General features: G+C 40.8%; 5 protein-coding genes and 1 long non-coding RNA gene across 6 annotated transcripts; 4 read left to right on the plus strand and 2 right to left on the minus strand.

Moving 5' to 3' along the window:
- Positions 1 to 91: 91 nt before the first annotated feature.
- gins4 (GINS complex subunit 4 (Sld5 homolog)) lies at positions 92 to 3,216 on the plus strand. Its single transcript, XM_061278072.1, has 8 exons — positions 92 to 360; positions 420 to 506; positions 935 to 1,048; positions 1,133 to 1,230; positions 1,965 to 2,053; positions 2,147 to 2,237; positions 2,326 to 2,430; positions 2,715 to 3,216. The coding sequence occupies exons 1-7, from the start codon at positions 268 to 270 to the stop codon at positions 2,420 to 2,422; spliced, it is 669 nt and encodes a 222-aa protein (XP_061134056.1). The 5' UTR covers positions 92 to 267; the 3' UTR covers positions 2,423 to 2,430; positions 2,715 to 3,216.
- Positions 3,217 to 4,164: 948 nt separating this feature from the next.
- On the plus strand, positions 4,165 to 5,604 carry ppp1r3c2b (protein phosphatase 1 regulatory subunit 3C2, duplicate b). Its single transcript, XM_061278071.1, has 3 exons — positions 4,165 to 4,377; positions 4,444 to 4,487; positions 4,622 to 5,604. Exons 2-3 carry the CDS (start codon positions 4,468 to 4,470, stop codon positions 5,457 to 5,459), a joined length of 858 nt encoding a protein of 285 aa, XP_061134055.1. The 5' UTR covers positions 4,165 to 4,377; positions 4,444 to 4,467; the 3' UTR covers positions 5,460 to 5,604.
- On the minus strand, positions 5,531 to 9,273 carry LOC133153859 (phytanoyl-CoA hydroxylase-interacting protein). The gene is made up of 4 exons (XM_061278073.1): positions 9,085 to 9,273; positions 7,815 to 7,989; positions 7,539 to 7,656; positions 5,531 to 7,441 (listed from the first exon to the last, which is right to left on the minus strand). Exons 1-4 carry the CDS (start codon positions 9,250 to 9,252, stop codon positions 6,895 to 6,897), a joined length of 1,008 nt encoding a protein of 335 aa, XP_061134057.1. The 5' UTR covers positions 9,253 to 9,273; the 3' UTR covers positions 5,531 to 6,894.
- A 3,674-nt stretch (positions 9,274 to 12,947) lies between these two features.
- polr3d (polymerase (RNA) III (DNA directed) polypeptide D) lies at positions 12,948 to 15,647 on the plus strand. The gene is made up of 9 exons (XM_061278487.1): positions 12,948 to 13,089; positions 13,508 to 13,670; positions 13,756 to 13,799; positions 13,872 to 14,026; positions 14,112 to 14,233; positions 14,306 to 14,462; positions 14,719 to 14,966; positions 15,042 to 15,194; positions 15,323 to 15,647. The coding sequence occupies exons 2-9, from the start codon at positions 13,509 to 13,511 to the stop codon at positions 15,434 to 15,436; spliced, it is 1,155 nt and encodes a 384-aa protein (XP_061134471.1). The 5' UTR covers positions 12,948 to 13,089; position 13,508; the 3' UTR covers positions 15,437 to 15,647.
- A 948-nt stretch (positions 15,648 to 16,595) lies between these two features.
- On the plus strand, positions 16,596 to 26,265 carry gpat4 (glycerol-3-phosphate acyltransferase 4). The gene is made up of 13 exons (XM_061279498.1): positions 16,596 to 16,735; positions 17,329 to 17,848; positions 19,091 to 19,160; positions 19,240 to 19,540; positions 20,769 to 20,843; positions 21,526 to 21,615; positions 23,362 to 23,455; positions 23,548 to 23,663; positions 23,769 to 23,824; positions 24,465 to 24,550; positions 24,640 to 24,768; positions 24,860 to 24,939; positions 25,150 to 26,265. The coding sequence occupies exons 2-13, from the start codon at positions 17,681 to 17,683 to the stop codon at positions 25,256 to 25,258; spliced, it is 1,374 nt and encodes a 457-aa protein (XP_061135482.1). The 5' UTR covers positions 16,596 to 16,735; positions 17,329 to 17,680; the 3' UTR covers positions 25,259 to 26,265.
- On the minus strand, positions 25,149 to 26,887 carry LOC133154641 (uncharacterized). Its single transcript, XR_009714503.1, has 2 exons — positions 26,743 to 26,887; positions 25,149 to 25,429 (listed from the first exon to the last, which is right to left on the minus strand). It is a non-coding gene; the product is annotated as an uncharacterized LOC133154641 (long non-coding RNA).
- Between the last annotated feature and the right edge of the window lie 88 nt (positions 26,888 to 26,975).

Raw genomic sequence — 26,975 nt, forward strand, 5'->3', positions numbered from 1 at the left:
TTAATTGCCTTTATAAAATAAATAAGTGCAAATACTGTATACCCTTGCACAACAAAACAGCTCGCCTCGCAGTCTAAAATCGGGTTGAAATAAGAGCACTCTCGCGAGAACAGCCGCAGTGGCGCGAATAAACAAGTGTTTTGTTTTTGCTACCGACGGTTAGCTAGCATCAGAAATTCAACTGCGCTCATATTGTTCGAAGTCACACTTCGACCTGGTAACATACAGGATAAGTTAATTTTCGAGCACTTTTGCTAAGGCGAAATAATGTCGGACTCGCTCTCCGACAACGACATCAGCCAAGAAGAATGTCAGGAGGATGACATGACTCCGGCCGACTTGATCGCGAAACTAGAGGAGGTGCGTTTGTTTTGGATTCAATCGTGGGCACAATTCTAATGTTTCTGTGTATTTCGTAGGCTTGGCTAAATGAAAAATTCTCACCCGAGTTGCTGGCCAACCAATCCGAGGTGGTGGAGTGTGTCATGGAGCAGCTCACACACATGGTACATTGACCCGTCCATATTTTTTTTAAACCTCATGAAAACCTTGTGATTGATTTCTTGCTCTTTTGATAGAGTGTCCGTCGTAGTAGTTTCTGTTCGTAAACTCAGTGGTGTAACCATGGTAACTACTGTCCACTGATGACTAACTTGACGCTTGTTGTTGTGACGATCGATCAACTTAATTTACAAATAAACATAATACCATACATAAAGAAAACAACAATATAGATACATTGAACTTCAGTAGGAGTCTAAGAATTTACAACAACTGGATTAAAAAAGTCTACACTCTATTTATTAAATACGATTCAGCACACATCTGCTATTACTACAAGTGCCTAGCAAACCTTGGGTGTGCTGATTTTTTATCTCCAGTGTTAAATGTTTGTATATTCAACTCAGTCAAGTCCATCCCTTCCTTTCACCAGGAAGCAAACCTGGAGAGAGTGAAAAAAGGCGACCCCAAAGCCGGCATCCATCGCATGGAGATTGACCGCATCCGCTTTGTGCTGTGCAGCTACTTGCGTTCTCGCTTGCAGAAGGTCAAGCAGTTCATCAAATGTTAGCGCATCTTGGTGTCCCTACATACTCTTTAACAGCATGGCCTTGTTTTTGTTTGGGTTTAGATTGAAAAGTTCTTTCCGCATGTCCTTGAGAAGGAGAAATCTCGCAGCCAAGGAGAACCGGCGCTGCTTTCATCTGAGGAGTTTGCCTTTGCTAAAGAGTGAGCACAGCACAGCATGGCTTATTAGAATCTCTAAAGTGTATCGATCCATTTTCTATACTGCTATGACAACAAGCAGTAAAACTTTAAAAATGTTAATACATGAGTGAGAATTTATGAGGATAAATATAGTCTCAAATCTTAAAATAAATTAACATTCTCAAAATAAAATAATGGACCGAATGATTTTCATGGTAACAATGCTCAATCCCATATCCTGACGAATGAAACAGTGATGTGGTTTTAGTTAAGGATTCTAAAGAGCAAATGCTCATCATTTATGCACTGCAGCAACTTTGGACAACATAGAACGTAGGTAATATAGTGAAGTTGGTATTCAACTTCATTTCAAACATAATCAAAAATTCTTGGATCTAACAGTGTAAGTAAGCTGTAGGTACTGGTTCCTGGTTCAGTGTCGTGTGATTCTCAAAATGTTGTTAAAGTGGGCGTCCTCTTGTGGTAAGACAAAGAATGACTGGCTTTAAACTGCACAATGTTCTATTTAGCTTGATTCATGCATCCATTTTCAGAACCGATTTTTTTTTGGTGAAAAAAAGTATGTTAAAATGTGACTTGCATTGATCTCAATTTACATTATTTTAATGGGAAAAATAGTTTTCAAATATGAAAATGTTGACCAGGATCCCAGCATGGGTTATATTGGAATTTCTTTATGTGTTTCAGTTGCATGCCTGCTGTTTACGTGTGTGTGTGTGTGCATGTTTCTCCAGGTATGCTGCAAACACTGAAGACCACCTAAAATGTGTGGCATTGAGTCACATGCCCCCCATCCTCCAGACACTTGACATGCTCAAAGCAAGTACGGTGCCTGCTCTAGTTTTTTTTTTTTTCAACATGCGTAGCTTGCAGGCATACTTGAATACTGATTCTATTCATTCTGATGCAAACTCAGTGCCAGCGCCATGCCTGGACTCCTTTGTTTTCCTGCGAGTGAAGGAAAGACAAGAGAACATCTTAGTGGAGCCCGAAACAGACGATCAGAGGTACTTCACTCTTCTGAGGTCCTCTGAACGGGATTATTTTCAATATGTGAGCAACAAACATCACTGACTATTCTATCTCTTGTCCCAGAGAGTATGTTGTGGATCTTGAAGAGGGCTCTCAGCATCTCATGCGCTATCGAACCATCGCGCCACTTATTTCAAGTGGAGCTGCACAGTTGATTTAAATGTCAAGGTAAGTAAGCCTCAAGTCTGAACTGCCCCTAGAGCTCATGCACGCTCTTCGATTTTTCTGCCTATCTGAGCAACTGCTTTGTGCTGTCTTCTAGATTATTTTTAGCACTAAGATTTTTTTTTTCTTGGCAACACTTTGAGAATATGTATTCTAATTTGGGCTCCCTTCCACTTTAAAAAAAACAAAAAAAAAAACATGCCTGATAGGTTTATTGGAGACTCAAAATTGTCTATAAGTGTGAACTTGAATCAACATTATAATGCCGCTAATACTGTTTGTTGCAGGTTCTTGTTTCTGGTCTCTGAGCGCTTTGGCCTCCAACGGGTCATAAAACAAACAGCAGACAGTTTAACAGATCTGGACACAGATCTCAAATCTTGTGTGCTCAGAGCGTGACTGGTGTCCCAATACTGGCCCATAGCTTCAAATGCAGGCACATCTGATCTTCTTAATATTGATTCCTATTACTATTCCTGTTACTATGTCGCAGTGATGAAGAGGAATGGGCCACTTCTGTGCTGCATTAAAAGCCGGCTGAATTTTCCCATTTGTGCAAATCTATTCTTTTATTTCACAAATGGCGAAGAGACTCATAGAAAAGGTTTTGTTTGATTGTGTCTTTTCCTTTCTCTCCTCTAAACTGTATGTTCCTGTGTCTTCCCTGGGATGTAATTGCTCTAATAAGCGCCTTTACGTAAATTTCAGCGGGAGCTATCAGTGTTCATTGTGTGCACTCGCTCTAACTGCCAAATAATTGTCCATAATAAAGGATGGAGTACTGATTGACCCAAGCTGAAAGGCACTATCTTTGTGATGAATCATTGCAATAATCCAGTGGGATCCGATTATTAATGATGCAAAATGTTGTTTTGCATCAAACATTAAAAGCTGCATATAAGTATGAATGTTGGTAACTCGATTTTAATATGACATTAAACACATACATGAATGATTGTGGCAATTTCATCTCGTCGGATTCTTCTCACTAGCCCAGCTTGATCATTTCACTGCCTTTTGCAAATAATTTGAAGGCTCAAATTGGTTGTAATAAAAATGTTTATTTTTGTGGGAACACCTCAGCATGTGTCCGGTTTCGACTGCACACTTTCACCCACTGACTGCAGCCAGAGGTGACACGTTAGATGACAGACATGCTGAGAGTGGCGCGTAAGCCTTCGCGTCACACATGCCAACATAGTCTCACACAACGATCCCTTCAGGACTTAAGCCATCCTGCAGAGTGTTGCATTTTACAGATGACCCACGTTAACTTTACCACACCCACGACGGCTCATGAGAAGTGAGTTGAATATGAACAGCTGCGTTTATTTGTAGTCCAAGATCGTTGTTGTAACACACCTCGTCAACCATGGTTAAGCATTTCCAAATCCCAGTGTGTTGAATTATGAACTAAAACTAGTTTGCTATCCAACAATGCTCAAATAGCTTAATGGTGAACCGTTTGGGTCTTTATTCACTGTCCTTGATATCCAGCTTAAGGATTGTGTTTGAGTACAAGCGTTATCCACATTAGTAGGTCAACTTTGGCATACCAGAAGGATAATGGTATGTTAGTACTAGTGAGACAAAACTGAAAATTGACATCAATGTACAACCCAGCGTGCTGTCGCTTTTCTACTCGTGGACTGAATTGACTTTGTAGTGAGGATAAAGAATAACTGAATAACTTGACATTCTGATTCTAATAGGGAATTCAGTCAACAAGCAAAGGTCACACATTCCTCACAGTGCATCACTGGCTGTTAGTGGAGTGTTGTTAGAAAAGCGAAAAGAGAAAAGCCTGCCTACCTCCAACAAACTGGTCAGTAGAGCAGAGGGGGTGGAGTCCTACAAGATAGCTGGCTGAGTATAAATGGAAGGTCATGTAAGATTCTGGGGTGAAGGGAGCACACAGACCTCGCAGGAGCACTGGCTGTCTACCATTTTGTAAGTAAGATGGGATGTTGGAAACTGTTAGTTCACTAACACTTGCGTTTTTTTTTCTTATTCAAGACGTCTCTGCCCAACACCAGCAGCATGGAGACCTCCAGCACAACGTAAGAACTTAAGGGGAATGACGTGCATGATTTTTAAGGCACGAGCAAATGGAAATCATTAGGGGTGTTTTCTCATTAATGCACGTAGAAGTAATGTCCATAAAAATCATGATGCCAATTTTATCTGTTTCAAGTTTCCTGCCCGTATTTGGCCTTGGCTCAATGGCTCACTCCGCTGGACTCGTGGAGATTGCCGTCAGATTGTGTTTGAACCAGCGTAAACAATTGTGTCCTCATGTCTGGGTGCCCATCCTGAAACCGCTGCGACCTTGTATCCGCTCCTCATCATCTGACTTCCTACGCCAAGTCGGTCCGACCCAGACGATCGCAGGTTACTTTGAGGACTTGGATAATTCCGATGATGATGATCTTTGGGCTCCGGTCAAGAACAAGCGTGTGGTTTTCGCCGACTCCAAGGGCCAGTCGTTGGCAGATGTGCGAGTCTTTTCCGAAGAGGAGGACCACTCCGACCTGGACCCTCTGCCGTCCCTCCAGGGTTTGCTTCAGATGACCGAGGCTGGTTACAGTTGCACGGTCAGCACCTGCTGCCCGGGAACACGACTCACGCTCGGCTTCCCGCAACCCTCCGCTAATTTCCAGGCCTTTCGTGCCAAGCTGGCCGAGAACATGGTCACCCTGGAGAACTGCACGGTCACCGAGCAAGCCCTCAGAGGCACCGCCCGAGTCCAAAACATCAGCTTCCAAAAAGACGTGCGTGTGCGTATCACCTTTGACTCATGGCAGAGCTACAGAGATGTCCCCTGCACGTACCTGCAGCAACGCTTTGGAGGGCCCCAAACGGACATCTTTGAGTTTGACATAGACATACCCAAAGTGCTTGATGCAAAGAGGAAGATAGAATTCTGCTTAAGTTATTCACCAGGAGGGCAGGGTCAAACTTTTTGGGACAACAACGATGGACAAAACTATACAATTGAAGTGTGTGTGAGTTCCCATCTTTGTCACAATTAGTTGAGCATGTAATGAAGACCAACTTCAATGCATAAATAACTTTTTTTATTTAGACTTACAAGATTGGTTTATTCATTGTGCGTTGTGCTTTTCTGACTCGCTTTTTTATTGTGTATTAATTAAAAAGCACACTGTTATAATTGTTCATTTTTATTGAACACCAGTCTTTCGTGTGAGTCGACACTACACACTCTTACTTATTCATCCATGCTGTAACAGAGGGTGGGCATCTTTGGGATTCGCAAATAGGTCACAGATTACTCGTTGGGGACAAATCCAAACCCCTTAGCAGGATACAAGCTAATCTTAGCTCGATAAACTATCTGACTGATAGGAGGGGGCTTTGACCACCCATTGTCTTTATCACATCTGTTATGGAGAATGCATTTATTTTTAGGTCGAGATAGATGTTCAAAATACACACTTGAGAAAGCAAAGACAAATGAAGGATTGACAAAGGTAATCAAACACTGTTTAAGTGACACATAATTAAAGTAGTTGTGTGGGGCAACCCCTTTTAATAGGTCTTAAGGGTCACATTAGGGACTTCAAACTCATGTTCAGCAATGTGAAAGTAAACCAAAACAAGTCATAAGTAGTGTATATGACAATTCACGTGGCCACCAAATACAGGCCAACTTTGAAGATCTCATCGCTGGCTGTTGCCGAGACTAAATAGGGGGATAGGGTTAGGATAGGGGTGGTGGTGCAACATGAGTAGAGGAGAGTGAAGTGACAGGGGAAGGTCAAACAGGGCAGCCGACATTGTCAAGGCGCCTGTTACTACTCAAAATTACAATGATGACTGTTTTTTTGTTGCAACTCAAAATCACAATAGCGACTATTTTCTGTGTGCTCGTTAGAAGACATTGATGAGCTTAAGCCAATCCTAACGCACATTGCCAATCACTGCAGACAAACCTTCACACTCTGATTCACACCTATGGACAATTTAGTTGTCATTGAACCTTACATGATTAATTTGGGTGTGGAAGGAAGCTGGAGTATCTGGGGGGGGGGGGGAGGGGGGACATCTCACTCGAACACTGGGAAACATGCTAACTCCACAGGGTTCAGATTCCACCCCCAAAGGTCAGAACTGTGAAACTGGAGACCATTGCACTGCCATAAAGTTTGTCTTAATTTCTTTTCAAAATTGTAATCACTAATAATCTGATTGCCACAAATAATACTTAAAACACCACCAAGAAACCAGGGATCACAGTTTGTTTAGTCTTGTGCGTCAGATGTGAGATTGATTTCTCTTAGAAACACGATTCTAGCCTGGGAGGGTTTGAGGGAGAAGCAAAAACAGCATGCACACCGCATGATGCGGGTGTTTTCCTCTGTGTTTTGGCCCGCACATGACAAGCTTCTTGTTTTTTAGGCTCGGACGCTCGGCTGCCCCCAGGCCTGTCCTAAATCGTGAGGCGACTCAGCGGCCCACGCTGATGTTGCAGACTTTGCAGCTCGGGTCTTTCTTGGCATTGGCAGTGGTCAAACTCATGAGCTGGTGGTGTCCACTGATTAGCTCCACTGTGCCTTGATCCAAACTCACCGGCTCTGTGAAGAGCACCTCAAGGATGACGTCACTGGCATGGCAGTACACTGGCTCCTCCCCCGGCCTCTGGGGGTCGCTGTATGTCAAGAACGGATTGCTGGCCAAGTCCAGCCTGGGGAGGCGGCTTCTGCAAAAGTGGTCTCCCTCTGTTCCCACAGGGGCCAGCACCAAAACCACATAGTGGTAGGCTGTGTACATGCAATAGAAGTCAGCAAAGTACAGAGAGATGTTTGGATTGAGCAGGTGTCCAGCTGCAATCTGGAAGCGCAGGGGGCCGTACGGAGAGTCTTTCGGGGGGAGCCCTGTATCAAACTCGGTGTTGCAGCTAAAGAAGACTCCCTGCAGTTTGCCATTTATGGGAGAACCATGACTTCCACTCGTGTCTTTAAGGGCGGGGCGCATCAGACCCGCACAGTCCTTTCTAATGCAAGCAACCAGAGGAGAAAGCACAATATTAGCATCATTGTCTTTCCATTTAATAGTCAATCATTCTCATGGTCTTATAATGCTCCACTTACCTGACGCAGTCAAAATAATGTGGATGCTGATTGCGATAAAAGACGGAGAATTTCAAAAGCCTTCCAGCAGAGCCTTTGGCCTTGTCGTGAAGCTGCTGAAGGTGTTCTATGGCGTAGTCTGCCAAGTTAAAAAGAGCACTATATTCATTTCAAAAGTCTGCCCTGCTTTCAAATGCTAATGATGCTACATGCACTTCTGCTCTGCAGCTTTTTGTCTATGCTTATATAACGTCTCAGGGAGTATATTAGCATCACTCTGGCCGTCAGGCCCCTCACCCCCTGTGCAGAACTCCACCACCTGGCTCCACTCTGACACCAGGTATTCGCCATCGGCCTGTCGAACCGCAGTCTGCACGGCCACGCAGTACTCTGTGCAGGGGCTGAGGAACCAGTGGCCCCTCACGGCCATGGGCAGGGGGACAGCTTTGGCCACCAGTTTGGTTGGCACATCCTGAAAGATGGAGCAAAAACATATTTGGCTGCTGCTTTACTCATCAACATTTCAAAGGAAATTTTAATGACTTTGTAAATCAAGCCTTTGATAGGATTTGCATTAATACCGTGATATTGCTTTCAAGCCCAAGCGGCCGTAGCTGGGAGACGCTAAATCGAGCCAGCTGCTTTGTTTTGACTATTGTGTCGAAGAAGCGCCGCTAAATACTCAAGAGGCCCGCACGACCATGGCAACGAAAGAAGTGAACAGAGTACCACAGTGCCTTGAAAAAAAATGTATTTCTAACCCTTCAACTTTTTAATATTCTTCTATTTTACGATCACAATTTTGCACATCATTGTATAGTGGTACAGAAATTATATGTAGTTTTGTAAATTCTAAGTAAATAGAAATGACAAAAACATGGTGTGCAATTTATATTCAGCCACCCTGCGTCTGTACCTTATTTATCACGGCTGTTTTTTATTTAGGGTTTGTCTCCATTGAGTTGGCACATCTTGACTTGTATTTTTTTCCCATTCTTAGCAATTTTTGCCTCAAATGCGCTATGAGATTTAGGTTTGCTTTTAGGATTTAGGGATGTCACTAGGCCATGCCCCTTAAAGGCACACATTAAATAAACAAATGCTGCTGCATCACTCACTTTAAAAAAAAAAAAAAGAATTCCAAAGGCAAAGATTGCTTTGATATTCAAGTCACGTTTTTTACACCAAGCACATATAACTCTGTCTACGAAAATAGGGCATTTGGTGTCTTTCTGATTTGGATAATTAAATGTTGGTATCTAAAATGAGTTAATAATCTGCTCTGTGCTGCGTGTGTATTTGCAAATGGTAAAACCACAAATAAAAGTGAGTCACAGGCCCAGAGCTGCTGTTGACTGCACTCATTTTTCCTTTTGCTTCAATTGGAACAGACTGAAAGGGCACAACTGCTGCTTTCTGTGCTTGGATTAGTCTAGAATGGCCGTTAACCTGACCAGACCTTTTGGAATTGACTTTTTATTTAAGCCTTTTGCTGTCATGTCAAATGAAGACAAAAAGTTGAATCCAGGTAATAGACAGAGCCACATGCCGTTTCTGGTTGTCTCACCCTGTGTTTAAAGCGGTTGGGATCCCTGCATTCTTTGCGGCTCAGGTCAATGAAGAAGTGCGTGGCTCTGGCCGTGTCTTCGGGAGTCATGTCCCACACGATGCGAAACGAATCACATGTCACCTCACATATTTGAATGTTGCATGGGGTGGCGAGAACGCTGTCCATTTCTGTCAGGGTATAAAACAGAACATTGATGGGCACATCATTTTTGAAAACCCTTCCATTAAAATCAATGTCACATACTTGCAGAGCATAATCTCTTGAGACTTATGCATATTTAAATATTTAAATGTATAAATAGGCTATGCCTGCTCTATGTGGACAGATGGAAATAAATACAGTACACTGTTTTTATTATGCATCGGAGAATTTTAAACACTATTTATTTTTACCTTATTGGTACTGTATGTGCTTGTCCTGTCAACATTACCTGGATTTGATAGCGGATTTACTACATCTGCTCCTCACACCAATGTCCAGTTATAGTTTTATGATCTTTCTGTCAATTTAACCTTTTCTATTACATTCATTGAAATGATTATCATAATGTAATAGTTATTATAGTAATATGTTACGTTATTATAGTAATATGTTACAGTACTTTGAAAGTTAGGTTGTTGTTTTTTTCTTTTCAAATGACAAAAAAAAAATCATCATTGATCATCTTGTTGTTTTGAAGAACACTGCAGTTAAATAATTGCATGCTACTGTCTTTCACGTCGATCCCCAGCCGCTTGATTATTTTATTGAGGCATATCTTCCATTTTGAGTTTGGTCTAAGATACAAAATATGGTTATTGGTTCAATGAAGGACTGAAACGGAAGGAATGAGATATGGCACTTTATGATAACAAGATGGAAATATGGTCACATTGAAAAGGAACTACAAAGGCACGCTGTGGTTATTATCTCTCAAAGCGGAGACAAATTAAACTTTCGTCCATGAATAATCTTTCATTTTGTCCCTCGCTCCCTTTTCCTTTTCGCATTTGGTGGCCTCAACTGACATTTCCCATCATTATGTAACATGAGACGCTTCCAGATGACTCCACGCCTGTTATAATCACCTCCATCAGTCTCCCAGCAACCACATGTCAGCAGCATCCTACCAGCTCCTCAATTCTAAAAAAATTTTTTTAAATGCATTTATACTTGCTGATTCTTTTTTTTACTGTCACGGCCCATCTTTTATTTGACTGTCAAGACTGGACAAGTGGAGATTTAAGTGGTGACTGTGGAAGGTGATGAATCACTACTTGGTCACACATCAACCATTTGATCCTCACTGCTGCACAAAGCCTTGAGGAAGAGGCCAGCGGTCAGCCACTTTTTGAAATGTGTTTGATTTGCTGTCCGCCTTGTTTATCTGCAGCCTGGCACATTGCATGTTTCCTTTTATTGTGACCAATCTGTCCCGCTTAGTCTGAGCATTATGCATATGTGTGCCTAAAATAACCTCAGTAGCTGTTTAGGAAGCAACTCTAACACGCTCATGATGCCGCATTGGATAAAGATGCTTTCACTGGCAGACTGTGAGGTCTGCAGAGGTGTTGTTCGGACCTTAGATGATGGACAGGCTGCAGTTTCTCATTAAACCTTGTGAACTGTGAAATGTGTGCGTTAGCCCTTCGTTGCAGAAGCCTGAGGAAAAACCTAGCCTCTTCTCATATCTCGTCTCCAAGTTTCTTTCAGAAACGGAAAATGGGCCAACAATAGATCCTCGCAGGACACTCATCAAAGCCTGCTGTCTGTGAATGTTCCACTTAAAGATCCAGTGCATGTGAGCACAGTTCAAATTCAGGTTTCACACATACCGGTCGCCCTTATTTGTCTGCGAAAAAAGAGCCAATTTTCTCGGCTGCACCCCGAACTGTAATAACCAGTTAGGTCGGGCTGATGGATCTGACAGAAAAACAACTCATTAGTTTAATTATTTGTGCGTGCTCCACACGCAGATTAATTCCAACACGGGCGCACACACACGGATGCAGCGGATGCTGATTTGTGGAGTACAATATAGCATAGATCAAAGTATTTTCTTTTGCTCATTGTACTAAAAAACAACAACACTAAAATCCTTGCTTGTTGCATCTAAATTAAATCTGCTCTACTTTTATTGTGAATGTTTACAATGTATGAAAATTTGAATTTGATTGTCATTCTGCGTTGATACTATCTAATTATATGTGGTAAAGTGACACCAAAGTTTTTTTTTGTGAGTAGAGAGATGGGAGGATGTAGTCAGCATCGCTGTGACTGTAATTACGAAATATTCTGTGTGAAGAAGCTGCTTCATAACTAAAGCAAGCATTAATGAGAATAATATGAGGCTAGATATAGCGGCTAATACTTGTGCTTGGATGATGTCAAATGCAGAAAAAAAATGCACAAACAGTACACTGCAGAGAATGATGACAACAATTGCATAAATCCCCTTAAGATGAACAAATGTAATATGATAATGTCACAGCACAAGATATAATGGAATCTGTTGATTTGTAAAATCTCAAGCCTGCTGTGGAATAGAAAACAAATCCTTACTTGTATGCTGTTCAAGGTGTGATTGAAGATTTTAGATGCTGCTTTTGTTTCCCGCTTCTGAATCTCCTTACGTGCTGCAGTCACTGATAGATCCCCTTGGAAAACTGATTAGGAGGTGAAACGAACATACTGAATCCTCTCTCACTCTGCCTCTTTCTCTCCTGCACTCTCATCTGTGTGTGTATGTGTGCCACACAACCCCCCCACCCCCCCTCATTTTTGCTGTGGGCTTTGAGCATGATGTTTATTTGACTCTTACGCAGCTGCACAGTGCATGATGCATTCAGAGCTAAATGAGGTGAGCCGAAATGAGAATTGTCCGACACTACAAGCGCATCAGCATGTTTGGAACACAGCATCACTTCTCCAAAGTGTTTCCCTCAGGTACATACTGTACACACTGAACTCTGCTAGATATCACCGTTCACAATTTAGTGATGTAGAGGCTGTGATAAAAAATAAACACAATATAAAACAATACATTGATGGAAGAGAATATTCAAAAGATAGTGCATGTGATGTCCCAGTAACTAAACTGCAGTTGTGCCAACTGCATTGCCATATGGACTTACTCCACAGGGCATAACTCCTTCCCCCATCACCCCCACTCCTTCAAACCCATCCTCTGGCGAGTGATGCCTCAGAGTAAGCAGATTTCCCCTGGCATTAGTTGTAAAGTGAGATGTTTTGCATTGGTTCCACGGGACAACATTTAGGCTATCACCAGAGATTAAAAAAAACATGTCAGGAGATGCTCTCCTCAGATTAATGGCTGTAATCTCCTTTTAAACAATAGGACTGTATTCACAACAAACATGACAATAAAAGAGGCATTGTCAAACAGTGTTGTATGCTATATTCACACAAACATATAAAAATGGACAGTCTTAATAGACTTATATATAGAGATAGATCAATAAAACATACTGTACTGCAAAACTCAATTTGAAGTAGCCTATGTAATAAAAAGTTAGACACGTACACACAGCAATTCAGTTACGTATACGTTTATTAGGTTACTATTAGGGTTGTTATGTAATGGTGCAAGATCCTTATATATATATATTTATTATATATATATATATTATATTATATTATATCTATTATATTATAGATCTTTTTTATATATATATATATATATATATATATATATATATATATATATATATATATATATATATATATATATATATATATATATATATACATATATATATATATATATGCATATATATATAAAATAAAATATAAATAAAATAAAATTGAGAAACCGCTTTAAAAAGGCTGACCGAGATGTCTGCGTCGCTGTGCGCAGTTGTGATGCGCCTCAACTTTGGCTGACGACACCCGGAAGTGATTTACCGGCAGCGTGTGAATAAGCAACATTGGAACTGGGTCTCTTGTCGCGATTCTTCTCACAACTGAGTTATTTTCTTCTAAAGATATATACGCTTCGTTAAGGTAAGTGTCCCCGTTTGTGCCAAGACAAGCGCCATTGCATGACATTTCATGTTGCTGAGTTTGATGGTCAGCCACGTGTGTGGCTGCATTTCTGCTGTGTTGTTGACCCCTGCAAGAGTTCATGCTACTCCGATTTGTCACTGAAGTCTGCTTTACTACTCCAAATGCAATACACTTATCATTAGGTTTTTCTTTGAAGGTACATTTGGATAATGTTGTTATTCAGACACAAATACCTGTACATTATCCCACAATCTTGACATTTTGCAAAAACTTGTTGGTAAATGCAGAATATTTCGTATATCTTGTTTATGTGCATATGTCGTGACTGGTGGATGTAGACTTGTGATCACCAATGATATACTGCTTCGGTCTGCAAAACATTTTCATTTGGGTTTATATTTTACAATGTGTAAAGGATGGCCGATTCAGGCACAGGTGATCCCAGTGGTCATCGCATGCCACCACCTGGAGGGATTGGGAAGAACCCACTGATGGGCCGCCGACTACCAGCTACTATCACTGCAGGTCGCCTCCCTGCAGTGCGTTCTCGAGATCTCACCCTGGGGGGAGTAAAAAAGGTCTGTTTCCCCAAAATATTTGAATGAAAGATTCTGGTTGTCTCTTTTCTTTTTTTCACAAGTTTTTGTTTTTCTTCCCATCCAGAAAACATTCACACCAAACATTATTGGCCGCAAAGTTAGAGAAGAGTAGGTTCACAATACGATTACAGGGTGAAAAAGTACTTCAGATGAAAGTTGACTGTCATTTATTTTTCAAAGTGTCAAGGATGAAGGTCCGCAAAAGAGAGAGCGGATGAATGCTACCCGAGGCAGAGGTCCAAGAGAGAGAGGCAGGGGCCGGGGTCGCCCCGAGATTATCCAGTCCCACTCTATTTTCGAGCAGGGTCCAGGAGAAATAGCCATCAGAAGAAAAGGTTGGCATTTGTAACTACCATGTTTTTGGTTTGGATCATATCATACAAATAATTAATTTCCATGGTTTATTTCAATCCACAATAGGTTATGAAAGTGAACGAGACGCCCCAAGTTCAGGACCAGCCCCCATCATCAATATCAAAAAAGAGAAGAGAGAAACTGAAGAAGAGACCAAAGAAATTCTTCGCAAGCTGGAACATGATAGCGTGAGTATCTTGGATGGAATGTTTGACTCTTCTACAGTTTGATTCTTTAATTTTACCCTCCATGTTTTTCAGTTCCTAGATGATCCATACCTGAGGGGTGAAAAGAGGAGCTGCCCGGTTCAACTTCCCCTTGCTGTGACTGGGTGGGGCTTCAAGGAGGAATTCAGTGCTCCTACTATTAAAATTGAGAAGATGGATGAGGATGATCCCATGGAACCTGCAGTGGAAAGTACTGAACTCTGGCCACCACTATCACCACAATCTCAGCGCTCAGCACTGTTTATGATAATCCATTAGCATAGCAACATGCTATCATTCATTGTCTAGCAATAAGGATACCTTCGTCTCCGCAAGCGGCTGCAAATTCCCATCAAAATGTCAATGCTTACATGTCATGATACCAAAAAAATCATTTAATTATTTCGTAATACTATCATGCATGTGAGTAAGGTATGGAAAACAATAAGCAACCCTTTTGTTTACAGTTAAGGAGGAGCATGAGGAAACACCAATAAAGAAGCCTGAAGCGACTTTCAAGCCTCCTCCACTACCTGAGCCGGACGTTCTGACGGATCTTCTTCACAAGTGGAGTCTGAGCAAAGGTGAGGAGCTGTTCTTCGTGCAGCTGCCAGATACGCTGCCGGGCCAGCCGCCCACCAAAGAGTACAAGCCGATAAAAACCGAGGTGAAGTCCGAGGACGGTCAGTCTGTCCTCCTGAAAACGGAGTCTCAGGTAAGCTTAATGTCTTTATTACAAACAAATGAAATGATTACATTTATGTGTAAGTACACATTGCATATATAACAGGAGGAGGAAAATGAAGATATCAGCTGTAATTTGAAAGATCTACGAGAGGGTCTTGTTGGAAAAATGCTGGTGCGAAAGTCCGGTCGGGTGCAGCTCATAATGGGACAGATCACGCTGGATGTGTCCCTTGGAGCATCATGCTCTTTTCTGCAGGTATGACAGGAGTTTAATCATGAATCTTTCTGTTTGTCTTTGGCACCTGCTGCAGAAGCCAATCCTGCATTGTTTAGTTATAGAAGGACTGAACTCCACCCCTTGTGTTTGTCTTTAATGTCTTTCAGGAACTGGTTTCTGTTGACACTGAGGGACGAACAGGAGACTTGACTGTGTTTGGGAATGTGAAACACAAAATGGTTTGCTCACCAGACTTTGAATCGCTGCTGGAAAGCAGGTGATGATCATTGATAACCTTTGTTGATTTGCTCTGCGGTGTCGTATGAAAGTCTGCTAACACACTAAACTATAAAACTTGAAACACGATCGAAAGGTTATTTTTGCTTAACACATTAATTCAATGATATGCCATATTCCTTCAGTCTACTGTACAGCTGAAATAATTTGGCTGTACATGAATGTAAATGTGTGAATAAAATATTTTATAACAAATGATTTTTTTTTTTTTTACCCAAAATGGCAAAAATCATGATTGAAGATATGTGATGTGTGAATAAAATATTTTTATAACAATTGATTTTTTATTTTTTACCCAAATGGTAAATCATGATTGACATATTACTACAATAATATACATTCTTATTTATATAGCGCTTTATTTATATAGCAAACATGGCACTATTAAGAAGGGAAATCTATACTTATTGATTTATAAGTTACATTAGTCAGTAGTATACTGATTATGACGTTCCTGATTGATATGGCAATATTGTTTTAGCAGTCACACTGTACCAGCATCAAACTCCACACATAATTTGTTCCTCTACACCAGGGGTGTCAACCTTATTTTTGTTGCGTGTTGCACCATAGTCATAGTTTGCCTCACAGGGCCATTAAAATTGTCAACCCAAATAAATGTACAAACGTCTCATATTGTACATATAGTTTAGGCTACACAACAAACTGACGAATAACTAGTTTTCAAAACGGAGACTAATAAAAACTGTTCAAATATTTAAAAAAGAGCTATTGAAATCAAATATTTAAAATAAATATTTTTAAAAAATGAATGGTAATAAAAATATCTCTACTTTTAAAAGTGAAAAAAAATTAATTTTGGAATTGACATGCGTTCGATGCACAATTTGTCTTCACGGGCCACCTAAAATGATGTGGCGGGCCTTATCTGGCCCCCAGGCCTTGACTTTGATACCAGTGCACTGATGTCTTTAATTTCTCTTTAATGTGTTTTATCTACTTAGATGTCCTACACCAATAGGATCGCTCAGGTTCGCTTCACCAAGGCCAGTGTGAATAAAATTAAGAGACAACGCAACTCTCAATTTGCTGTGAGCGTCTCTTTACAAATATGCAGTTATTAGCTGTCATCTTATCTAGATCCTGTAGTAGCCAGTTTTAAACAAGTGAGGTCGCTGTAGAGTTGGGCACGTCTTGGACTGGTTGTAAAAACACGCAGCTCCCACTAGTGGCCCCCTGTCTGCTCACGTTGTGCGCCGGGCGGAGTTTGGCATGAGTCTGTCGGGATAAAGACAAAAGATGGACTGGTGCCGCTAACCAAGGTGGGTCTATCATCCATTAGTTCTCTCTTTTACGTGCGTTTTGATAGTTTTTGGACGCGCTCCCTATAAACATTCACACAATGCACGCTGACAATAAAAGCTTGGCTCAGAAGTCCAACCTTAGTCGCGGCCGATGGCAAAAGCTAACCTCAAAAGCTGGAGCACGCCTAGGATCAGACCCAATAAAGCTCACTTTTAATCATGGTGGTGATGGCTTAGTAGGCATCTCAGGCTCTCGAGCAACACATGCTAGCGTTAAAAAACAATTATTACGTGGATGATGTAAAATAAAATGTTAGCCAAGTGCCTTTTCGTGAAGAAGCTAGCTGTGCCTGTGCTTGTCGTTAGCCGTCCCGCTGAATCATCAACAGAGGAGAAGGGGCCCTCCGATAAGATATAAACTCCCTAAAGCTTGATAAGTCTAGTTAAAACGAAAGCTTTCTAAAAACACCAAATAGAGAACGACTCAAACAACCGAATGTACACAGCCTCGAAAATCGACAACACGTCGAAGATGCAAAGTAGTATTTGAATCATTCAAATGAGTATTGTAAGTGAGATATTGTGATGATCAACTTTGTAATTCTTTCCAGGCCAACTTCCCACTAAGGAGTAGAGCGGATCCTCACCACAGGCGATTTACCTGCTGAGTCCAGCTGTTTTTTGTTTACATCCTCCCAATGGGACTCTTGCTATAACCACGAGGACACTTGGATATTACATCCAGTCAGAAATACAGATGGACCTTTTTGTTTTTTGATGTTGCCCAAGATGAAAATGTTAAGATGATCGTCCAGAGCTCCATCCTATAGTTGTCTTTATGAAGACCATATGTTGACGCCAGATAAGGGGCCAGTTGAGGCCAAGGCGTAGAGATTGAGACTTGTACTCGACCCATCTGACTCGGGCCGATCCAGAAGACCTCGCCGCTCAGCTTTCTTGAAAATGGAGCTGTATTTTAACCCCTTTGACAGTTTGGTGTGTATCCTCCTGGGTATCTCCCTCACTGTGTGGTTCACACTGCTGCTCGTCTTCATCATCGTGCCCGCCATCTTCGGGGTGTCCTTTGGCATCAGACGCCTCTACATGAAGTCATTGTTGAAAGTCTTTGAGGTGAGCAATGCCACTTAAATGTTGTACTTACAAAATAAGGACTTTGTAACAAAAGCCAAACCTACATTTAAAGTGAACGTTTTTAGGAGGAGATAAAGTATAAAGAAAAGCTACTCTCTATTTGAAGATGCCTGACAGACATCTAATAAAGAGCAAGCAGGAAGCTCTTTTTGGAGGGGGATACTGAATTAATGTTTCATCATCACTAGTTTTTGACTATGACTTAGAAATTCAATCACGAGGCAAATTTGTCCGGAAAATTGTACATTTACACTATTATGAAGCATGCAGCCAAGGTTCATTGCTTTCAGTGGTGGTTATGGATTAACTGTGCAGCCTGCTGTTATGTAACATGTGAGGTTGTAGCTTGTCCCTAACTATAGTCTGTCAAACCTCCAGCTGCTTTAAATACACTAAAAAGTTGCCTTACTCCATAATGGGACTAAACACTACACCGTAACACACATTTGTTTATTTTTATTGCGATCACTTAGTTAAGATTCTAAGTTCTTTTCATTCTTCTAAATTAAAAGGTAAATTCTGGAGGAAAACTGATCAAACTAAGCGAGCCAATGGAAACTGTTGTGATATCTTGTTCTCCAAATCCCGTTAGCAAACATGAGAAATGTGGAAACTTTCAAAAGCTGTCGTAAACCAAGTCATGACTTCTTGATTTGTTCAAGTATGACAAGTGAGTCCGCTAATACCGTATCTGTGAAAACCTTGATTTCAAGTAATTGTCCCGTGGGATTTGACTTTTACTTCATAAACAAACTTTTTAAATGCACCGCATGGCTGTCAAAGCATCTGTAATTCCAGGCATTCTTTACTTGCTAATTGTTTTGGACATGTCTTCTTGACAATACGCTCACTGAACTTTCTCACAATTGCGCCACTAAGATGACTCACGCCTTAAGTTTTGCATTCAAATGTAATTGCTTGGGCTGGTGACGTGCATCCAAGCCCAATTCTTCCCTGAAGTTTATTTGGCTCACGCTTAAGAGAACATCATGTACTTTTCTTTGCAGTTGAAGTACCTCCTTTTTTTGTTGCTCAAAGGAAAGCCTCTGCATTGAAGTGGACTTGAAAAATGAAAAAAAGTTATGTAATGTGGTTTGACTGTACGGTAACCTCCATTCTGTGGTTTGACTGTACAGTAACTTTCATTCTGAATATGATGTGGAAACCTACATTTAATAAATATGTCAGCTCTTCTGTACTCACCTGTTGTTATTTTCGTAGTGGGCTACACTGAGGATGGAGAGAGGAGCCAAAGAAAACAATCATCCCTTGTATAAACCCTACTCAAATGGTAAGGTGAAATATTTTGGGATTTCATTCTGTGCTAATGTTATGTATTGATGACACCACCCTCCTCTGGATGGCTCCAGCCATCATTGCAAAGCACCCCACTTCCTTGGAAGAAGAAATGAAGGAGATTCGACGCAGCGGCAGCAACAAAGACCTGGACTCGGCGCCCGAGTTCGAGATGTCGGACATCTTCTATTTTGCTCGAAGAGGAGTGGAGAGCATCATGGACGACGAGGTGACCAAGCGGTTCTCGGCGGAGGAGTTGGAGTCTTGGAATCTGCTGACACGCAGCAACTACAACTTTCACTACATCAGCCTGAGGCTGACTGTGCTGTGGGGACTAGGCCTGCTGATCCGCTACGGAATCCTTTTACCTCTCAGGTATTAACTGTACAAATAATTCAAATATTTGTTTAATCTTAGCTGGAAACAATGTAATAATCATAATCCTAATTCAAATCTTCATTGTCAAGACGAGCACCGGAGTATCTTGAAATCAATTTTGAGAGTAACGTTAACCGATTGTAGTGCACTAGTAGCAACTGCTTGTTTGGGAAGCAGCATTTAACAATTCACACCTAAAGACTGTAATAAAGTACAAAACTAACATTTTGATTATTGTTTTTGCTCAAACTTTAGAGCTCCTGGCAGTATGAGCAGTCTTACCAATGCAATACGTTACTGTATTCTGTCTTGTGTGATGCTTGGGGGGGAGTTTATTTACTTCTTAACTGGACTTTATGAGGAGTAAAACTTTGACGGGTTGGTGGTTATCTGTACAAGTCCCGGAATTAATGAGTCTGTTCTCCTCGTGTCAGGTCAATGTTGTTTAGCTTCGTTTCTTTCACTCCGGAATTCTCCTAGTAGCATCTTACGGCACTTTGTTTTCACTCCCACTGCGGTTCCACAGTAAACATCAGCTATAAAGATCAGTTTCTGTACAGGCATCGTGTGTTGCGGTAAAAACATTTTCAACTTATTCTCTTTCGCAAGGAAAAATATGGTTTCATTTCCTCTAGCGTGTTATGAAAATGACAATTCAGGCTTTGCTGCCAAGTAGAATGGAGACTACTGGAGGAAAAAAAGTGTTATAAATGAAGTTTATTCAAATGACTGCTATATGTAGGCAGAACGCTGATGTTTCAAGGCAGAGGTTTTAGTGTGCCATAGTGGATTGTGAAGCCAAACTAGTCTGGCCACGTTCAGATTTGTGCCTTGACTAATACAATTTCTCTATTGGCAGATGAAAGTAGTCTAGTAACATACTTTAAAGATGTGTGAATCGTGACGACTTCATGATTGTGCATAAAATTTCGAGGGACACTTGATGTGTCACAAATTGTGAGTCACCGCTGAGCCTGGCTTGCACACATGGTGGGGGAGGCAAAATAGGCCACGAACACCAACGCACATCATTTTTTTGGGGGCTGCTTTTTTCACCCCCACACATATACAAGCCTGTGTCATACCACTTGTTTAGTTACATTTGTCCAAGTGTGTCCTCTTGATGGATTTATTCTAAATGGTCACTCAATTTGTCTGATGTCCCTGTCCTGGTTTTAAACAAATAATGTCAATAACAGGAATTGATCTGCCCTATTTGTTTCAGGGTAACCCTTGCCTTCACTGGTGTTGGCCTCCTGGTATTCCTCACTTCTCTTATCGGCTTCCTGCCCAATGGAAGGTAACTCAGGGCTCGAAGCTTATTTTTTGCCCAAGTTGCCCTCGGGCAAGTTGGAGAAAATTTTACTTGCCCGAAACAAAATTTTACTTGCCCGAATTTTTTTGGAGTGGATTTTTACTTGCCCGACACATTTTTGCAATAAAAAAGACAACACTATAAGTTTTGCCTTCATATGCCTTCGTATCCGCCAACCGGAAACAAGCTCTGCTGGTGCGCAGGCGCAGAAGAGCCAGGGACGAGTGAGGGAGCATGCATTTAATTACGAAGCGCTTTGCCGTCATCAATGTATTGCAGACTTACACGAGAAACTAACCGCTCCCTAGAAAACAAAATGTCGGACCAGAAGCGGCAGAAGTTGCGAGAAATTATGCACAAAATCGTGTTTTTACAGCTTGAAAACATGGTATTATGGCAGGGCAAGTTCGGGCAAGTGAGGAAAAATTTCTACTTGCCCCTCTGCCATCGCTACTTGCCCCGGGCAATCGGGCAATCGTTAGTTTCGAGCCCTGTAACTATCTGTGTCTTGTGCATTTCATTTTTTTTTCACGATTCGGCCGATATCTTCACCTTTTAACTGAATCCTTTAACTACTGCGGTGTCATATTTTATCAAGCTGAATAGATTATGCCAAAACAAACGTGCAACTTTGTGGAAAATGACTCCAATGTGCTATTTTTTGCAGGATAAAAAGCGTCCTGAGTGAAAAGGCCCACCTTATGTGCAACAGAATATGTGTCAGAGCTCTTACTGCCATCATAACATTCCACGACAGGTAAGGAGAAACGTTATGGGTCAAACAATGAAAACATCATGGAGCAATGAAGCCAGTGGTGTGACAGTTCATTTAGCTATGTTAACATTTTCAGTTCTTAAGGACTGTGTTAATGTTCATATTTTGACAAGAGACACCCCCGCATACAAAACAGGAAGCACAGTAAGTTATTGACATTTGGTCTTTTTATGAGTTAGAAAAGGGAACATGTTTAAAATCTAATTGTTTTCTAAAAAGATAAGAGTTTTTATCTCCTAGCTCTTTATTGTAGTGTAGTACAGCTGTTGAAGTGGCTGCAGTCGTATTGCAGACTTGTTTATTGCCAGTGTTATTGTAGCCGTCACATTTTTATTGCACTAAACAGTGATGTCTTAATAAATGTCTCATTTGCTTATTACGGTCTTATCAGTAGGGAAGTTAGAGGAAAGATAGAAGTACACAAAAGGAAAACTAAATCCATCCTTGATAATAACAGCTGTATCCATAAAGAGGCGCACAAGCTAATTATGTGTGTTCTATTTGATCACTTTTGTATTGAGTTGAAGTTTACATGTTATATATAAGCAACTTGTGTCTATATATAGTACATGCAGTTGTCTAAATACACACTTGTTAACAATAATTTTGCAAATTGTATAAAAGTTCTTTGTTGGAGTCGTTTTCGTTAGTTGTATTAGTAGTTTATTGCTTAACCTGTATGGCTATATGGTTTCGTTACTTTATTCTTTTTTAATTTGAAACTTTGGCAAACATCTGTGAGTTTTGAAATCGTCTCTTTGTGCTAACTTCTAAAATAATGTTCATTTACTCTCCAATCTAGCCTAGTGATAAGAAAAACAGAAGTCCATTACAATTTCTGAAAAATGAATTAGGGGAGGGAAGGAAATGCCACATTGGCTCTTGCGCGTGAACATTTCCATACCTATTTCTCCTCATACCTAATCTACTCGGGTCTACTCAAGATTACATAATGCCAGATGGCTTTCCTCTAAAGTGAGGAGACACGAGTGGGTTAGAACTCAGTCAGAAAATGAAAGTGGTTGTGAAAGGGAGGTTGCCAGAGGCTCAGACTTGGTGCTTTTTACATTTGATTCCATTTTACATTGTTATTGGGTTAGACAGGACACAAACTCCTCAATAGTAATGTCTCTTCTATTAACCATTCAAAAATCACACCAGATTTGAGCCATGTAGCCAGATGCTGACTCTGACAATTCAGCAAACGTTAGTATTCTACAAATTTGACAGACAGTCATTCCCTGTTTTTACCCCTGCACACCTGATGATGTCTCACGACACAGTGATTGGGAGACATTCTTAAGGTTATTTTTTCCCATTTGAAGTGCGTACTTTATGGCTATGCGATAGAAACAGAGAGAACAGTGCTATGCTGTAGAAAATTAAATGGTGGCGATGTTTCATTTGCATATTGTGCAATGTACTGGTACAGCGGAAAGTAAGCAGGCAATGACACGGCTTTTGTAGCGTGAGATATCAGGCCTGTTGTAACATTCTCTATGGCAGGGTGATAAAAATACACCAGTCAGTGATGCTCTTTTGCAACTCAATCTCTGGCATGAACACTTGGTGCCCTTTAGAAAGAAATGGCGTTTTATTTTTGGTATAAAAGAAATGGAGTTGATGTGTAACTGCGTCATCATGACTTTCAAGCACATGTGATTTGAATAGATGGTTCTTGATGTATGTTAGCAAGTCCTCACTTTATCTATTGTTTTCTATTTGAAGTGAGAATAAACCCAAAAATGGAGGAATCTGCGTCGCCAACCACACGTCACCCATCGATGTCATAATTCTGGCCAGTGATGGCTGCTATGCAATGGTAAGCGTTCACTCTTTTTCTGTACTACTTGTCTTCACAAATTTCTCAACTGTGGATCCCATTGCAAGTCTAACGTTGCATGTGTGTGTCAGGTGGGCCAAATTCATGGCGGCTTGATGGGACTTATCCAGCGATCTATGGTGAAGGCCTGCCCACACATTTGGTTTGAACGCTCAGAGGTCAAAGACAGACATCTAGTGGCCAACAGGTAGAACTGCTACTTTTTTGTCCACACCTTTATAGTGATTATTATCATAATTGATGGAGAATCCTTTCAGAAAAAAAATGACATATTGTTTTCTCTGCGATACAGGCTGAGTGACCATGCACAAGATAAATCTAAACTTCCCATTCTCATATTCCCAGAAGGTGAGTTAGAGTGTTGTATTGGGTTGAGTTTTTTTAAAGCAGTGTTTCCCAACCTTTTTCATCCACGGCACACCTTTTTATTAGAAGAAATCTCGAGGCACACCACCAACAAAAATCTGTTGGGTGTTACACCAACTTCTATATTAAAATTAGTTATATTACAGCAAAAGACGTTGTGAACGTGCTCTATAAATAAAGTCTCATTCGTATATACACATTCATGGAGAGAGAGCGGAATCATTTAATAAATACATTTATATTTTTTAAATTGTATTTCTCCTTTTTTAATAAAAGTAACAAAGGTTTTAGACAGTGTAAAGAATAAACTATTGAAAGTGATTGTGATTAAAATCCAAAACAATCAACATTACTTTGTTTACTGTTTTAGACTAGCTCAATAAATAGTGCGACAATGAGAACAAAGTCACGTTTAAAGACGCTCTCCTGTTCTGGCGATCACAGACAGATAACTTGGCGATCTTATTTACAATGCGCTCTGTAATTAATATTGGACAATTTCCCACGGCATAGCTGAAAATCTCTCACCCCACACCAGTGTGCCGTGGACACAATGGTTGGGAAACACTGCTTTAAAGCACAAGAGTGTTATATTTTTGATAAAATTTTTTTTTTTTTTCAGGTACATGCATTAATAACACATCAGTTATGATGTTTAAAAAAGGAAGTTTTGAAATTGGCGGCACAGTGTACCCAGTCGCTATCAAGGTCTGAGAAATGTTTGTCTTAGTATACGTCCTTGTAATAATTCCAAGCATGTGTTGACAATGTCATTTGGTCGTTTGTATCCTGTTCAGTATGATCCCAGATTTGGAGACGCCTTCTGGAATAGCAGCAAGTTTGGAATGGTCAACTACCTGTTACGTATGATGAGCAGCTGGGCCATTGTCTGCAGTGTATGGTACCTCCCTCCTATGTCTAGAAAGGTACCGCTCTGACTTTGCTGCACTATAAAGTCATGCGGATATATATATGTACTTTTTCGAGCTCACATTTCTGCATCAACATTTTCCATAGGAAGGGGAAGACGCTGTACAGTTTGCCAATCGGGTAAAAGCAGCCATCGCCAGACAAGGAGGACTAGTGGACCTTTTGTGGTAAGACAAGCTCGACATACATTTCTCATCATGGTCACACAATCTGAGCTGTTTATGTGTTCACCAATGTCACCGTGTGCTGTGTAAACCGGATACAATCCACGTTCACTGTTAAAAAAAGGAACTTATTTCCAATAAGGTCACACGTATTGAATGGGAGAATGATACAGCCAGCAAAAATGACAGTGACGAATGAAGCTTTCTTTGCAGGGACGGAGGGCTAAAGCGAGAAAAGGTCAAAGATACTTTTAAAGAAGAGCAGCAGAAGCTTTATAGTAAAATGCTGGTGGGTACCCAAGAGGATCGCAGTCGCTCCTGAAAGACTTGCTAGGAGGTGGATCGGCTCAAAACCCTCAGCGCTGACTGCAAATGATGTCAGCTGCGCTCCCGCTTGAGAATGGGGTTCCTCGACTTTTCTCTGCCTCACACAAACGTCTCCTGTTGGCAGCATTGTAGCAGGTCCGTTGGAGATACATGAAACAAGCCTCGCCTGCATTAGAATGCAAAAGTAGAAGTGCTCTGAGCTAGAGTCATGTCTTCCTTGTGGTTGAGGAAAAACTTGATATATCTGTCATTAACTTTCAGTTTTTTCACAGTTTATTTTAACATGTTTTTTTTTCTGTTAGGTTGTAATTTAACCCTGGTTTTACCTGGGTATATAACAGAGTTATAGATTTTTTTTAAGACACTGTTTTGAGATTTCTGCATGACTGGCTTGTGTCTGACACGATGCCAGACTTTGTTACATTTAAGACTATTTTTATGAGCTTTTTCCAAGAGAAAGAATCTTGTATTCTAAAGCTTTGTGTTTTACATGAAGACTTGTATCAACCTGTTGTTATAACAGCAGTAGCTGATGTTACTGAACTCTTGTTGCCGGTTCTTTTTCCATGGAATGTGTAAATGCTCGCATTGTGAAGTGGAAATATGGCACCGTTTTCCATCCAAAGTCGGCAAGTGAAAGAACATACTTGTGATGCTTACAATCAACGCCCATGGCGAACAGGTAATCATGCAGGTTTAAACCATTACAACACCCCTGGAATGGGAAGAGGCTAATAATGATTACCCCTCTAACAGAGACCTTTGGCTACCAATTTGTTGCAGCAGCAACACGCCTGTTTAATTTATTTGAACCGAAATCCAGAGGCTATTGTTTTAATTTCCCTTCCTTTGGTGATCTTTGTCCTATTTGGCAGACTCTTAAAGAAGAGAAAGGGTAGCTGTAGTCTGGTCTCTGTCTGGCTGGAGTCAACCAACAAGAACTCCGGATTTAGATTGCACCCAACATGTTTATCAGAAATAAACCTTTGAGAATGTCAACTATTTTGGATCTGACTGTGAGTTTACTTGCAATGCATAATTTATAATGTAAGGATTTTTCAAATGAGACTTTTAACAATGAGGGTTGCACAGGTCCACTGTATTGCAGAATTCACATCTAAAAACCTGGGACTATTCCCAACACATTTGCCAGAACACTTGTTTTCAGGTCGGCGATTAACAATGTAATTCATTTGTATTCCACAAGCGGAGAATAAAGTGCACTTTGCTTGGAGTAGGCTAAAATGGTGATAGAAATGGTCGTGGTTGAACAGCTCTCCAACAGTGCTATGGAAACCATGATGTGCTTGTTGAAGCTGAAACCGCACAGATTCATGCACCAAGCCAAGCGTTTCTCAGCTATTAAACCTTTACCGTTCGGTCTGAATACTAAGGCGTTTAGTGTTTTGCAGGCTTGACCTGAATTTGTTCTTTGCAGTCAAATCATTAAAACTTTGGAAATTCGAAAAATTGTTTAACCTGGGAGAGGTGCATCGTCTCGCAGATATGCGATGTGGAAACCTGGGTAGATAAACTAGTTATTAAGAATGACAAATAGTTTAAATTAAACATGGAATCAAGAAAGACAAGAAGGCGCAATTCAAATCTTTTTAGTGAAAGAAAATGCCTACTTCCTGTTTTGTTTTTGCAGAACATCGGTGCGTTTGTGGTCGCACGAATGGTGCGTTCAGGTTCTTCAGTAATTTTCTAAA

The sequence above is a fragment of the Syngnathus typhle genome, linkage group LG5, assembly GCF_033458585.1.
Source record: "Syngnathus typhle isolate RoL2023-S1 ecotype Sweden linkage group LG5, RoL_Styp_1.0, whole genome shotgun sequence".
Lineage (NCBI taxonomy): Eukaryota > Metazoa > Chordata > Actinopteri > Syngnathiformes > Syngnathidae > Syngnathus > Syngnathus typhle.